This window comes from Somniosus microcephalus, chromosome 3, assembly GCF_052327205.1.
Source record: "Somniosus microcephalus isolate GS21.2 chromosome 3, FLI_Smic_1.0, whole genome shotgun sequence".
NCBI classification, from domain to species: Eukaryota; Metazoa; Chordata; class Chondrichthyes; order Squaliformes; family Somniosidae; genus Somniosus; species Somniosus microcephalus.
The window spans coordinates 92,696,561-92,711,605 of NC_140989.1; the positions used below are offsets into that span (position 1 = coordinate 92,696,561).

A 15,045-nucleotide genomic window follows, 5' to 3' on the forward strand; every position below is an offset into this window, starting at 1 on the left:
AGAATGATTTCAGGGATGAGGGACTTCAGTTATGTGGCTAGACTGGAGAAGCTGGGGTTGTTCTCCTTAGAGCAGAGAAGGTTGAGAGGAGATTTGATAGAGGTGTTCAAAATCATGAGGGGTCTAGACAGAGTAGATAGAGAGAAACTGTTCCCATTGGCAGAAGGGTCGAGAACCAGGGGACACCGACTTAAGGTGATTGGCAGAAGAACCAAAGGCGACATGAGGAAAAACCTTTTTACTCAGCGAGTGGATAGGATCTGGAATGCACTGCCTGAAAGGGTGGTGGAGGCAGATTCAATCATGGCTTTCAAAAGGGAATTGGATAAGTACCTGAAGGGAAAAAATTTGCAGGGCTACGGGGAAAGGGCGGGGGAGTGGGACTAGCTGAAGTGCTCTTGTAGAGAGCCGGCATGGGCTCGACAGGCCGAATGGCTGCCTTCCGTGCTGTAACCATTCTATGATTCGATATTACCCCGATGTTGGTTTGTTGCAGTTGGAAAAGGTCAATGCTAATCACGTACACATGAGATTCAAATTTCTAACACCTATAAGACAGAAGGAAAGACAGGTAGGCAGTCTTTTTTTTAATTTTTTTTTATATTTAAAAAAAAAAAGTTGCATTTTGAAAGCAAACCAAGTCTCTTTGAGGAAAACTGATAAGGGAGAGGAGGAGGTAAACTGTTTGCGTATGAGGGTGCCTCTGACATCATCCACTCCCAAGGGTGGGTGCTAAGAAGGGTTTAGGATGAAGTGAGTTACTGGAGTAAGGGGACGATGAGGATACAGGGAATGAGCTGTTCAAAGGGGAAGAGGTAGGGGTAATGATAGGAGTGAGGGGGTGGCAGGAAGAGGAATGAGTGGTAGGACTCAGCAGTCTCCCAGCAGCTGAGTCCCACTGCATTGATCTAACAACTGCAAAGCTTTTATGGAAATTGTCTGTGCCTTAAATATTTTTATGCATCCCTTGGGCCTTTAGCCGGGCCTGCACTAACAGTTTTAAAAGTATAGCTCCCATCCCATTTCCTGTTTCTTTTGGTTGTATGGGCCAATTTCATGGTGTCACCCCTGCTCCCTTCAGCCTTGTGGACCACTTTAATTTTTTTGGCACTGCTGGCTGTGCTTCTTCTGCCCCTGGCCTTTTTGTTCAGCCCTATTCCACCCAGCAAATCCTAGAAAAATAAAGAGATTGGGGCAGCAAGGTTAGGGAAGGAATCGTGAAGACATGGCGGGGGCGCAGGATAGAGAGTGGGACAAATGTGAGGACAAAGACAGGAGGACACATGCAGGGAGAGACTGGGAATCATGGGAAAAGAAAGACAAGTTGAGAGAGGGGTGGGGGGGGGCACATAATGGCACAGAGACAGAACGAGACAGAGAGCACACAGGTTGGAGATTAGGCTACAACATTGTAGCTCTGATTCTCCAACCCATGCTCCACGTGTCATGAAGCAATCATGCACTAACCAATTTTGCCTTTAGATTATTTAGCCATTCACAATTTATTTTTGGTTTACTGAAATTCCTTATTAATGTAGCTTTCATGTTTTCACATTTTTATCTCCATAAAACTAGCCATTTGCTACAGAGCATTAATTATGAATAAGAGGGACAAGAGAGGATTTTATTAGCTCTGGGTAGTTTTTCCTTTCCATCAGGGTTTACTTCCTTTAAATCCCAAATACCTAAACAGTAAAGATTTTTCTCCTCCTTCTGCCCTTGGTGCCCGACTCTCGCTGGAGGCGGGATCCAGTATTTCTACCTAAGTTAGTGAATTCCCTCTAGCTTGTTGCTTGTAATGTATTCCTATTTCAATCTCATGGGATGCAATTAGCTATGTACCCCTTTTCCCCTCTCCATTTAGTTTAAATGGTTTATAAAGGCTGATCCTGTGTTCCTTATTAGTCTCCTGTTACTCAGTTAAGATTCAACCCATCTTTCAGAAACCATTCCTTTTTATCCTGAAAAATGTTCCAGTTACTTATGGAAAATCACATCATTATTATACCAATTGGCCAGCCATTTGTTTACATCCTCTACTTCTGAGCAAACTCTTCCCCTTTCCTACACACAGGAAGTATGCCTGAGACCATTATATCCCCATTGTTAAATTTGAAGGTAATCCTCACGCACTTGTCCTTGAATATCTAGATACAATTTCTCCCCGTGTTATTAACCCCTTAAATGGGCCATCATCACTGGCTGCGCTTTTATTTCCTTCAGTCGTACTCTATTCTTTCCTCCATGTGCACAACTCCAGCTCCAGTTAAATAACTCACTGTCTTGTAGACTTTATCTTTTTGATGCACGTGGCTTTCCACTTTTTTTTGTTTTAGCAATTAATCCCCTTCAGTTGCAGTAAGAGTTTTCTCAGCCACATAGTGGAACAAAGGAAAATTCTTGTTCAGAATGTAAGGCTCTGGAGTAAATGTGTACTACTTGGGAAGCACAATTACAAGTAATATTTTTGAATGTATAATATTGGAAGCTTCACAAACTTTATTAAATGTGGCCTTTTCATTTTCTGAACAGTTGGAATGTTGCAACTGATTTTGTTTTTATTTGCTCTACAGTATTTTCTGGTGTCGGCACTTAAAAGAAAAAGTGAATTTAAGTGACATCACCCCACTTCACATTGGGTGGTGATGATTTTTTGAAGCAGAAAATCTAGGCTGAATGTTTTGGCATCAGTAATTTCTTCCACTCCTGTGCTGCATCATATTGAAGCACCTTTTTCATAGTCCAGTTCACAACTAATGCGGTCCATGACAGTTCTACTAAATGCTGATCTGCCCTTGAGCAAGATAGAGGTTTGAGAATTGTGCAGTTCCAGATGTGCATTTACAAGCATTATAAGATAATATATGATGCTGTGTTCTGAAGTGCTGTTTTCATTTGTTTCCAGAACTTTTTGTGAAAGGCAGCTCATGACGAGGGGCAGCTAAGAAGGCACGATGACGGCAATAGCAACAGACTACGACAACATTGATATTCAGCAGCAGTATAGTGATGTCAACAATCGTTGGGATGTGGAAGAATGGGATAATGAAAACAGCTCTGCCAGGCTGTTTGAAAGATCCCGTATTAAAGCCTTAGCAGGTATGTGGTATCTACACAAGAGCCCTTTTAGTCAGGTTAAACTTAGTGGTAGAGAGCAGAACATCCATTATTTCTTTCCCTTCTATTTCTGCCCATTTGCTTCCCTTCCTCATGTCTTGAAGGTGTTTACTGCTTACTGGGGCACACAGTAGTCTAATACCTCGCCCAAGTGAACATTCATTGGCCCAGAAATTCCAGAACGGGGCTTGCAGTGCGTGCAAGCCCCGTATTTGCACTTACCCCGCGCTCGTGCCGATCAGCTTCTGGGACGCCTGAACTTGCAGAAATAGAAAGCACATTCCCGGGCAGCGTATGACGTCACGCCGCCCAGGAGTGCAGCCAGCGCGAAGCCAGGAGCGTGCAGTGTAAGTGAGACACGCCCCTTGAGGTCTCAGTTTCACTGGACACGCCCCCAATGTTTCTGTCAAGCTGCTAAGGATTTTTACATGCAAAGCAGCAGTTTAAATAGTTTTTTGAAGATTTTGGTAACTTTTATAAACTTTTTAAAATGTTTACATTATTTTGAGTAATCTGAAGTAGTTTTAAAGAGAATTAAAGCAATTTAAAGACTTTTAAAAGCCCTAAAAGAATTTTTTAAATTCCATTTATTTATTTAGCAATGTCGTCGTCATACGTGTCTTCACACTGTTCCCTTTGGGGAACTGTATGAAGTGGTGGAAGGATTTATGGCCATGATTAACGCTCATTCCGTGACCGTAACCATCTTTGAACCAGCCATTAGGGCGGTTAGTCCTATGGCGGGAGGGTTTTACGGGCTCCCACAAGCTATACAAGGAGGGGGGGCCACCCACACCCACGGACGCAAATATCCCACTGGATGTCAACCCAGAATTTAGAGCCGGAGCTCCGACTCCACTTGCCGGGACTGTCTGGAGCGGGGTTCGAAACCCTACCCTGATCTGGCCCAGCGGCGGGGATCCTACCGCTATGACAAAGGCCCAATCCAATTAGTAACGTGAAATGGCAGCATAGGGCTCCAGTCAAGGGGAGGGAAAAGGCGCAGGAAACGTATGGGTGTCACCTTTTGTGCGGAGTGGGCCTTTTGCGTAGCAGTAAGCATCCCCGCCACTGGGCAAGAAGGAGTAGGGTTTTGAACCCCACTCCAGACAGTCCCGGCAAGTGGAGTCGGAGCTCCAACTTTAAATTCTGGGTGGACATCCAGCGGGATACTTGCGTCCGTGGGTGTTGGTGGCCCCCCCCCCCCCCCCCCCCTCAGATGGGTTGTGGGAGCCCGTAAAACCCTCCCGCCATAGGACTAACCACCCTAATGGCTGGTTCAAAGATGGTTACGGTCACGGAATGAGCGTTAATCACGGCCATAAATCCTTCCACCACTTCATACAGTTCCCCAAAGGGAACAGTGTGAGGATACGTACGATGATGACCTCTTGCGCAATGCACCTCCTTGGGCCCTCAGTCGCAGATGCGAGGGGGCAAGTCGTGCAATTGTTAAATTTTTTATTTTATTGACATGTAAAATGTTGGCCCAGTAATTCCCTTCCAAATGCGCTAGTACGGTCGGGGTACTTACGCATCTGGCCGGATGAAATGCCGGTTTTCAGCATTCACAGTGCATGTGGGGAAAACCGGCATTTCCTGTCCTCTGAACGAAGGGGTTCAGAGGCAGAACGCGTGCGACTGCACAGGCAGCGCGTGCGCAGTATAATTTGCCGCTTTCATTAATGCTTTCAGTGAGGTCCAGTCATTACAACTTGCACATGAAAAAAGCATGGGTACAGTTGCTCCACAGGCTGCGGAGGAAGATATTTCTTATCGTGGAGCTTCTGAAAGTATGTATGTCTGTATATATTCCTTTGCGTGTTATGTATATATTCCTTTATTTATGTGTATGAATGTATTATTTAATTATGACTTTCAGAGAAAGTAACTTATTGGAAAATCATAATTAAAAACATACATTCATACACATTAGTAAAGGAATATAAAACATACATACATATACGTAAAGGAATATATGTGGACATACATACATAACTCATTCTCACATTCCATTCACACAGCCACAATTGTTCCTTCTACCTACCGTTCTGAAAACCCTTTTCTAAAAAAAAAATTTAAACTTTTAAACTTACTTAAAATTTCTTAAAATAACTTCCCTCCCTTTCCCAAACAAAAATATTGCATTTCAAAAGCTCCACGATAAAATATATCTTCCTCCGCAGCCAATGAACAACTTTACACTTGCTTTTTACAAGTGTAACTTCTAAGGACTTACCCTCACGGATTTCATGAATGAAATCCACGAAGTTCACTGCGCAAGCGCTGCCTGTGCAGTCGCACGCGCTCGAGGTCTGGAAATGCCGGCGTTCCCCGCATGCGCTGTTCATGCTGAACGCCGGCATTTCCAACGGCCAGAAGCGTGAGTAAGCCGACCGTACTCACGCTTCTGGCCTGGAATTTCTGGCCCATTATGTGTGTTCCAGGAGAGAGAGTGTTTGAAGGTTATTCGGTTGCAGAGGACATCACACCCAACACCAAATGCAGTCCTTAACGAAGGCACACACAGACCCACTGCTAGCAGGACTCACTGCATAGCAATCAGGATTACAAGCCCTGGCCCTTTTTTAAAAAATGTATCCTTCCCCCACACCCCCTCCCCTCCCATATAATGTGTGCTATTCATGACATTGGAAATTATGCTGTTCCATATTACTGTACAAATACTGTGTATCAAATTCCTCTTTGCTATGAGGAATTTATTTTAAATGTTAATCCCTCTGTTTTGTAATGTAAAATAGTGAAAATGGAATGTAATACTAGGTTACTATTTAATATTTCAGTATAATGGCTGCAAGAGTGCTTTTGTTTCTGAATTGATTGTAACCTTGATGGAATAAATCTTCAATGCTGTCTGTTCGATCAGCTTCTTTTGGAAATAGCATAATGAACACTTAACTAGAGAACTTTTATTAAAATGCTTGTTTAGGTCTTCCATTCCTACCGTTCCCTTATCTGATGCCCCCTTAGGCTGCTGTAAACTGGAGTGATCTGGTCAACAATGAACAGTATAAACAATGTATGCTATCGTGAGGTAAATGAACCTGGGACCTGTGATCACTGATGTGGTGCTATTGTGCTCTAAGTTTTGTCAGGACAGTGGTGCCCTGAAGTAGGTTGCAGTTCTAAATATGAATGACCTGACCTGTAGGGAACCGGCACCACAACTCATAAGATGTCAATCTTTTGTTGGATTCAGGCCTCCTAAAGTAGTATGTTTGGACAGCTGTGACATTTGGGGTTCCACTGGAGTCCAGCTGGTCAAGTAGACATGCACCTGATGACGACAACTTGCAATTACATAGTGCCTTCAATCTAGAGAAACTTTCCAAGGCCCTTCACAAATCGGCATAAGAATAACTGACATGAACCCAGGAAAGAACAGATTGAGATGATCAATAGATTGGTCTAAGAGAAGGATTTTGAGCATTTAAAGATTGAGAGACAGCGGTTTAGGAAAGGAGTTCCAAAGAGTAGTACTGTATTGAGGCAGCTGAAGGCTTTCTTTATCTGTCTTTATTTTTCTTTTTCTTTTTCTCTTTGTTTCTCATTCACTCCATCTGTTTCTTTTTTTCCTTTTTTTTTCTCCACTTCCACCACTACAAACCCTTAAAGAAAAAAGTTATCTCACATACACTCAAAATATTTGACAAAAATTTGTAAAAGTGCCCACAAATTTGGCTTCAACAATTTCACTCACTCTTCCACAAACACCACAATGCATCTTAACAGGCCTCTGAACATATTGGTCTACACCTTTACCTTTGCCTTTGCTGCCCGCCCATATTTGGGGGACGGGCAGCAAAGGCATTAAGTTGACATTTCATATTTGGAGGCTCAATGTAACGATCAGAGTATAAATGAAGAAAGTATACATCTGCAGGTATTCGTCTCTGATATAAAAGAATATAATTACCTGGACTCTGTTAGAGTAGGAAGGACAGTCTGTATTGCATGGGTGAGAAGGAAGAAAGCAACACATGTCCCCTGCTCAGAGGAGGAACAAGAGGGAGAGCTATCTTTAGGGGATAGAGAGAGAGAGACCATGTTGACTGGGGGTGCAGGGGGAGGAGAGAGGAAGAGAAACCATATTATGGGATGAGGCGTGTAACTGGCTGCGCTGGGACCATGAAGAACATTTAAGCCTACATTACAAAACCGCATAAGTTCTGACACATTGAGCAATGCCGTGGGAGATCCATAAATAAAACATCCTCCTTTGAGCGACCCCATCAAAAAAAATTACCTGTTCATCTCATTTGTTGCCATGTTTGCCCGCATAACAGCAGTGATTGCATACAAAGATAATTATGTGAAGTGCTTTGAGACATCCTGAGATGTGATAAGATGCTAAATGCAAGCACTTTCTTTAATTTACCAGTAACTACTTTTGGTGTTGGTCTGAGTGATCCACCAAGAATTTAGGAAGCAGCAGGGTCCATTACCAGAAATTTTGGTTACTGAATAATTTACTTGTTCTTGAAATATGCAAGAGGAAGCAGGTGGTAAGGTGTGTTTGTAAAGAAGCAAATACTGTGGAAATAAAGACATTGGAAATATTTTAATCTTTCTCATCCATCAATCATAAACTTTTTATTTTGAACGGTGTGTACCTGCAATCATCTTACATTTTCAATTTGCTGATATAATAATTAAGTCAGAGTGTTGAGACCTTTCTATTTATAGCTGCTTCCACTTTAAATGTTTAACAAAGTGTCCGATTCCTCAGTGGAAGCAGATGGCAGATTATTTGCTGAAAACAATCTTGGAATTGCCATTAACTTTTAATATATTCTAAAGTTGATAGCACAATTAAGTTAATGACTGAAAACAAGTGTAACTATACATGTTAAGTTTTAAAGAAATGTGAGAGTTGGATTCAGGAAAAACTGCAGGGATTTTTGAGGAACGAAATCAAAAACATATTGGCCTAGAAATTCGGCCGCGCAGCAACCATTTTTCAGGTGCTAACTGACCTCTTGAGCCTCCAAAATGGAGGGCAGGAAGTGCACGTTCAATATGAGTCAGACATGCGCCATCCATCATATTGGAAAAGGCAAAAAAAAAGTCGGCATGCGGTGCTTATGCAAATAAGGGGCCTAACACCTGTTTGGGGTCCCCATTGCAAGATTGGTTTGCCCTTAGGCAGCTGACATCGGCTGCACTCAGGTCGCATGGAGACCTGGTTTTCCTAACAAGCGATCCTTAAAGGGCTACAACCAAAGTTTCTCAAATATATTTATCTGATGAATATGGAGCTGGGAGGAACAAGAGAGCCCCTCCGGACAGCAAGTGCCAGCCACCGTTCTCTCTTCCACCCACCCCCCTCCCACCCACAAATCACCACCGCTACTTTTCACCAACGTTCCCTCAAAGCTGCGCGGCCGTGCAGTTGTCTACCAATCCCGCGCATGGCTTGTCAAACATGAAATTTTGTGCATTGCGCAGCCTGTTAAAAGGGACCGCGCACCCCCAAAAAATTAGGGGGAACATTGCATTTCACCCCCAAACCACCGCCCCCCCCCCACCCCGCCCGACCGCTGATGCTACCTTGCTTCCCCCCCCCCCCCAATCGTGTCTGCTACTCCAGATCATCGCTGTTGCATCCCCTTGATCGCTGTCGCTACAGATTCACTAGGATGCTGATCTGGTATGAGGAAATACAAATATGAAGACTTGAAATTTTATTTTCAAACACTACAGATTGCAGGGTGATATGATAGCAGTGTTTAAAATTACGCAAGTATCGAACAGGGTAGATAGAAGCAGACTGTTTTCAGCAGTTGGGTCTAGAATGAGGGGCCATAGATACAAGATTAAATGTAGGAGATTTAGACCTGAGTGCAGGAGAAATTTCTTTACACAGTTGTGAGGTTATGGAATTCACTTCCAGGGTTAGTGGTTGAGGCAGAAACTACATCAGCATTCAAGATTAGATTGCATAGATAGATGAAGGCAATGGGGATATGAGAGATTAGAGTAAACTGGATATTTTCACCTTCTGGTAATCATGTCATTAATATATGGGTATTCACTTCACCTAGTTCAATGCCCTGTTCAGACCATGGTGGACATTGTAATGGAAGTCTCCTCGTCTTGTTCCTCATAATATCATCATTGAAACAGCCATGCTCCCTTCTGCCTTTAATGTGTAGTGCCCTCCCTGTTTTTTCAGTAATGTGTCAGCTGATAAAGAACTGAACTCTGAAAGAGAATCTCCCCCTCACTCATGAGGTCTGACTTGGGCCATTTGTGATACACTTTCACATTGGACCACAACCATGGTGAAAATTTACCCTTCTCATTTATTGGGAACTAAAAGGGCAATTTATCAAAGAAGGTGGTGTTCTCTGCATCCCGAAGCCTTAACAATGTTGATTGAAACTTATCATTGCATCGTTTGACCAACCGCCATTGACAACTGACAATAATCTGCTTCTACTCAACCTCAAGAAATACTTTAAATCATTGTCTCAGCCCCTGACATCTATGGATCATTGACTACATCAACTTTTCAGAATAATTCAGATCATGGTTTATAATCTAGCATTTGATTATGCCTTTGTAACATAATCCCTCTGTCCATCTGCGTGCACATTTTGGCTGCTGCCCTGGACCAGAGTTCCATCACTTTTATATCTCCCTTTTTCGTCTTTTTTTTTACCCCCCCCAGCATTCATGCCTTTCTTTCTGTTTTCTCCACCCTCACTAACCCCTATTCTGCACTATTCATCATCATTACTCTCCTGCTGCTGCTCAAGGTTTGACTCCCACCTAAATAATTCCACAGCTTCCCTCTGTGCCTCTCTCTGCATCCTTCGAAAGGCCCATGGAGGCAATCATCGCTGCCTACTAGCAAGCAGCAACCCAAATTGCCCTATCTTACTCTCTCCCTGCCCTAAGCGTCTGCTGCGGGCTAATCACGCCAACCTCCTCCCTGTTCCTCTCTGTTCTGCTCCTCTGGACTCCACCAGTAAATTAGGTATGATCGCTACTCTCTACATTTCCCTTCAAAATATACATTCACTTGTAAATAAGGGCCTTGCCATCCATGTCCTTATTGTGGATGCTCAAATTGACATCATGGCATTGATAGAGACATGGTTGAGGGGTGATGACACCTTTCCCATTAATGAAGCTTCCCCACCTGACTATACTTTCCACCATATTCCACTCCCAAACCGCCGCAGTGGTGGTCTAGTCCTTGTAGCTAAATCACACCTTGGTCTGTCTCCCTACTCATAAGAACATAAGACGTAGGAGCAGTAGGAGGTCATTTGGCTCCTTGAGCCTGCTCCACCATTCAATAAGATCATGGCTGATCTGATCTTGGCCTCAACTCCACTTCCCTGCCCGCTCCCCATAACCCTTGACTCCTATATCGTTCAAAAATCTGTTTATCTCCACCTTAAATATATTCAATGACCCAGCCTCCACAGCTCTCTGGGGAAGAGAATTCCAAAGATTCATGACCCTCTGAGAAGAAATTCCTCCTCATTTCTGATTTAAAAGGGTTTCCCCTTATTCTGAAATTATGCCCCCTAGTTCTAGAATCCCCCATGAGGGGAAACATCCTCTCTGCATCTACCCTGTCAAGCCCCTTCAGAATCTTCTGTTTCAATAAGGTCCCCTCTCATTCTTCTGAAGTCCAATGAGCATAGGCCCAACCTGCTCAACCTTTCTTCATAAGACAACCCCTTCATCTCCGGAATCAACCTCATGAACCTTCTCTGAACTGCCTCCAATGCAAGTATAGCCTTCCTTAAATAAGGATGCCAAAACTGTACACAGTACTCCAGGTGTGGTCTCACCAACGCCCTGCACAGTTGTAACAGAACTTCCCTACTTTTATACTCCATTGCCTTTGCAATAAAGGCCAACATTCCATTTGCCTTCCTAATTACTTGTTGTACCTGCATGCTAATTTTTTCTGATTCATGTACAAGGACCCCCAGATCCCTCTGTACCTCAGCATTTTGTAATCTCTCCCCATTTAAATAATAATTTGCTCTTTTATTTTTCCTACCAAAGTGGATAACCTCGCATTTTCCCACATTAAACTCCATCTGTCAGATTTTTGCCCACTCACTTAGCCTATCTATATCCCTTTGGAGATTCTTTGTGTCCTCCACACAATTTGCTTTCCCACCTATCTTTTTGTACCATCAGCAAATTTGGCTACATTACACTCAGTCCCTTCATCCAAGTCATTAATATAGATTGTAAATAGTTGAGGCCCCAGCACTGATCCCTGTGGCACCCCACTAGTTACAGTTTGCCAACCTGAAAATGACCCATTTATCCTGACTTTGTTAGTTAGCCAATCCTCTATCCATGCTAATATATTACCCCCAACCCCTTAAGCTCTTATCTTGTGTAGTAACCTTTTATGTGGCACCTTATTGAATGCCTTCTGGAAATCCAAATACATGACATCTACTGGTTCCCCTTTATCCACCCTGCTCGTTACATCCTCAAAGAACTCCAGCAAATTTGTCAAACATGATTTCCCTTTCATAAAACCATGCTGACTCTGCTTGACTATATTATGATTTTCTAAATGTCCTGCTATCACTTCCTTAATGATGGACTCCAGCATTTTCCTAATGACGGATGTTAAGCTAACTGGTCGATAGTTGCCTGCTTTCTGTCTCCCTCCTTTCTTAAATAGGGGCGTTACATTTGCGGTTTTCCAGTCCACTGGGACCTCTCCAGAATCCAGGGAATTTGGGTAGATTACAACCATTGCATCCACTATCTCTGCAGCCAGCTCTTTTAAGACTCTAGGATGCAGGCCATCGGGTCCAGGGGACTTCTCCATCTTTAGTTCCATTAGTTTGCCTAGTACTTTCTCTCCAGTGATGGTGATTTGTTTTAAGTTGCCCCCCCCCCCCCACCCCAATAGCCCCTTGATTATCCATAGTGTCTTCTACCGAGAAGACCGATACAAAAATATTTGTTCAAAGTCTCCGCCATTTCCCTGTTTCCCATTATTAATTCCCCAGACTCATCCTCTAGGGGACCACCGTTTACTTTAGCTACTATCTTCCTTTTTATATACCTGTTGAAGCTCTTAATGTCTGTTTTTATATTTCTTGCTAGCTTACTCTCATAAGCTATCTTCTCTCTATCATTTTTTTAGTCGTCCTTTGCTGGTTTAAAAAAATTTCCCAATCCTCTGGCCTTTCACACTTCTTTGCAGCATTGTATGCTTTTGTTTTCAATTTGATACCATCCTTTACTTCCTTAGTTAGTCACGGATGGTTCATCCTTCTCTTGGAGTCTTTCTTTCTCTCTCACTGGAATATAGCTTTGCTGAGAGTTATGAAATATCTCCTTAAATGTTTGCCACTACTTTTCTACAGTCTTACCCTGTAATATATTTTTCCAGTCCACTTTAACCAAGTCTGCCTTCATACCTTTGTAATTACCTTTGTTTAAGTTCAAGACACTAGTTTGAGACCTAGCTTTCTCACCCTCAAACTGAATTTGAAATTCTACCATGCTATGATCACTCTTTCCAAGAGGCTCCTTTAGTTCGAGATCATTAATTAATCCAGCCTAATTACACATTACCAGATCTAAAATAGTCTTCTCCCTGGTTGGTTCCACAACATATTGTTCCAAGAAACCATCCTGCATACTCTCTAAGAACTCTTCCTCAAGTCTACCTTTGCTAATTTGCTTTGTCCAATCAATATGAAGATTAAAATCTCCCATGATTATAGCCGTTCCTTTCTCACAAGCCTCTATTATTTCTTGATTTATTCTCTGTCCTACTCCTTGGGCAACTTCTCCTTCGAGCAACTCACCTTGTTCCATCCCTCACGTCTCTATTTTAAAATCCTTGTTCTGTACCGCCCACCCAAATACAACACCAATTTTCTCACCAAGATATCTTCTCTGCTTTCCTCCCTCTGCTTTTGCACCGAGCGACTTCTCACCCTCGGTGATTTCAACCTCCACCTCAACACTTGCTCCCTCCCCTCTCCCTTAATCTCTCCCTTCATGTATACTACCCCACCCATATAGACGGCCACCCCTTCGATCTTATCATCTCACTTGGTCTCACTATCCCCTCTGTAACCATCACCGATAAGGCAATCGCTGACCATTTCCTTATCACTCTCTACCCATATTCCCCTTCCCCCTCCTAACCCTACTTATTTTTGTATCTGCCCCGGAAAAACTCTCGCTCAAGTCCCTTACCACTGGACTTTCTAATTCCCAACTATCTAGCCTTTGGCCTACAATTCTTCATGACATTTCTGCAGCTACTGACTGACTAAATCGCACCCTCTCCACCACCTTTGATGCCTTTGTCCCCATTAAAATCATTACAGTCTGTCTCCCTAGTTGTTCCACCGTATAGTCCTCATCTCCACTCCATTAATTCCACGGGACACAGACTTGGAATGTCTTTGGTGGGCAACTGGCCTAATCATCCATCACCAGATTTGGCGAGATCATATGAGGCACTACCAGGTCCTGCTCTCCATCACTAAAACTGCCCACTATTCAAAGATAAGTTGTTGGAGGCCAATCATCTCAGCCCCAGGACATCGCTGCAGGAGTTCCTCAGGGCAGTGTCCTAGGCCCAACCATCTTCAGCTGCTTCATCAATGACCTTCCTTCCATCATAAGGTCAGAAGTGGGGATGTTCACTGATGATTGCACCGTGTTCAATTCCATTCGCAACTCCTCAGATAATGAAGCAATCTATGCCCGCATGCAGCAAGACCTGGATAACATTCAGGCTTGGGCTGGTAAGTGGCAAGCAACATTTGCGCCACACAAGTGCCAGGCCATAACTATCTCCAACAAGAGAGAGTCTAACCACTGCCCCATGACATTCAGTGGCATTACCATTGCCGATTCCCCCACCATCAATATCCTGGGGGGGTCACCATTGACCAGAAACTTAACTGGACTAGCCACATAAATACTGTGGCAACAAGAGCAGGTCAGAGGTAGGGTCTCACCTTCTGACTCCCCAGTCTTTCCACCATCTACAAGGCATAAGTCAGGAATGTGATGGAATACTCTCCACTTGCCTGGATGAGTGCAGTTCCAATAACACTCAAAAAGCTCGACACCATCCAGTACAAAACAGTCCGCTAAATTGGCACCCCATTCACCACCTTAAATATTCACTCCCTCCACCACCGGCACACCATGGCTGCAAGTGTGTACCATCTACAAGATGCACTGCAGCCACTCGCCAAGGCTTCAGTAGCACCTCCCAAACCCGTGACCTCTACCACCTAGAAGGACAAGGGCAGCAGGTGCATGGGAGCACCATCACCTGCAAGTATACCTCCAAATTTCACACTGTCCTAACTTTGAAATATATTGCAGTTCCTTCATCGTCGCTGGATCAAAATCCTGGAACTCCCTCTCTAACAGCACGAGAGGAGTATCTTTACCAGCGGTTCAAGAAGGTGGCTCACCACCACCTTCTCAAGCAATTAGGGATGGGCAATAAATAATGGCATTGCCAAGGGCACCCACATCCCAGGAACAAATTTTAAAAAATTATCCAGGGTGGCAAAAATAACACCAGGCTTCTCCATCACCAACCATCTTCTCAAACCACCCTCCCCTGCCTCACCTCCAACAATAAATGTGAGAAGCTCATGGACTTCTTAAAAAGATCAACAACATCCATTCAACTGCCTCTGCTACTTCCCTCCCTTTCCCTAGCCCATTGGACCGTACTTCCTCTCCGTTTCCCCCCACCCTAAACCTACATTTGCATATTTTGCTAATTTCTCTCCTATCTCCCCTCTTGCCCTTTCAGAGCTCATCTTGTCAATGAGACTGACCTCTTGCTCTCTCGACCCTATTCCTACTAAATTGCTGACCACCCAACTTCCTTTCCTGCCTTCCATGTTAACTCCTCACATT

At 43.6% G+C, this 15,045-nt stretch overlaps 1 protein-coding gene across 2 annotated transcripts in view; it reads left to right on the plus strand.

Moving 5' to 3' along the window:
- The window catches only part of sptbn1 (spectrin, beta, non-erythrocytic 1), a 267,400-nt gene that overhangs the window by 96,002 nt on the left and 156,353 nt on the right, over positions 1–15,045 (plus strand). For both annotated transcript variants that reach the window (XM_085981343.1, XM_085981344.1), the window contains one exon: positions 2,906–3,099. In XM_085981343.1, coding sequence (XP_085837469.1) covers positions 2,955–3,099 — 145 coding nt within the window. In that variant the 5' untranslated portion in view covers positions 2,906–2,954. The remainder of the gene's footprint in view (positions 1–2,905; positions 3,100–15,045) is intronic.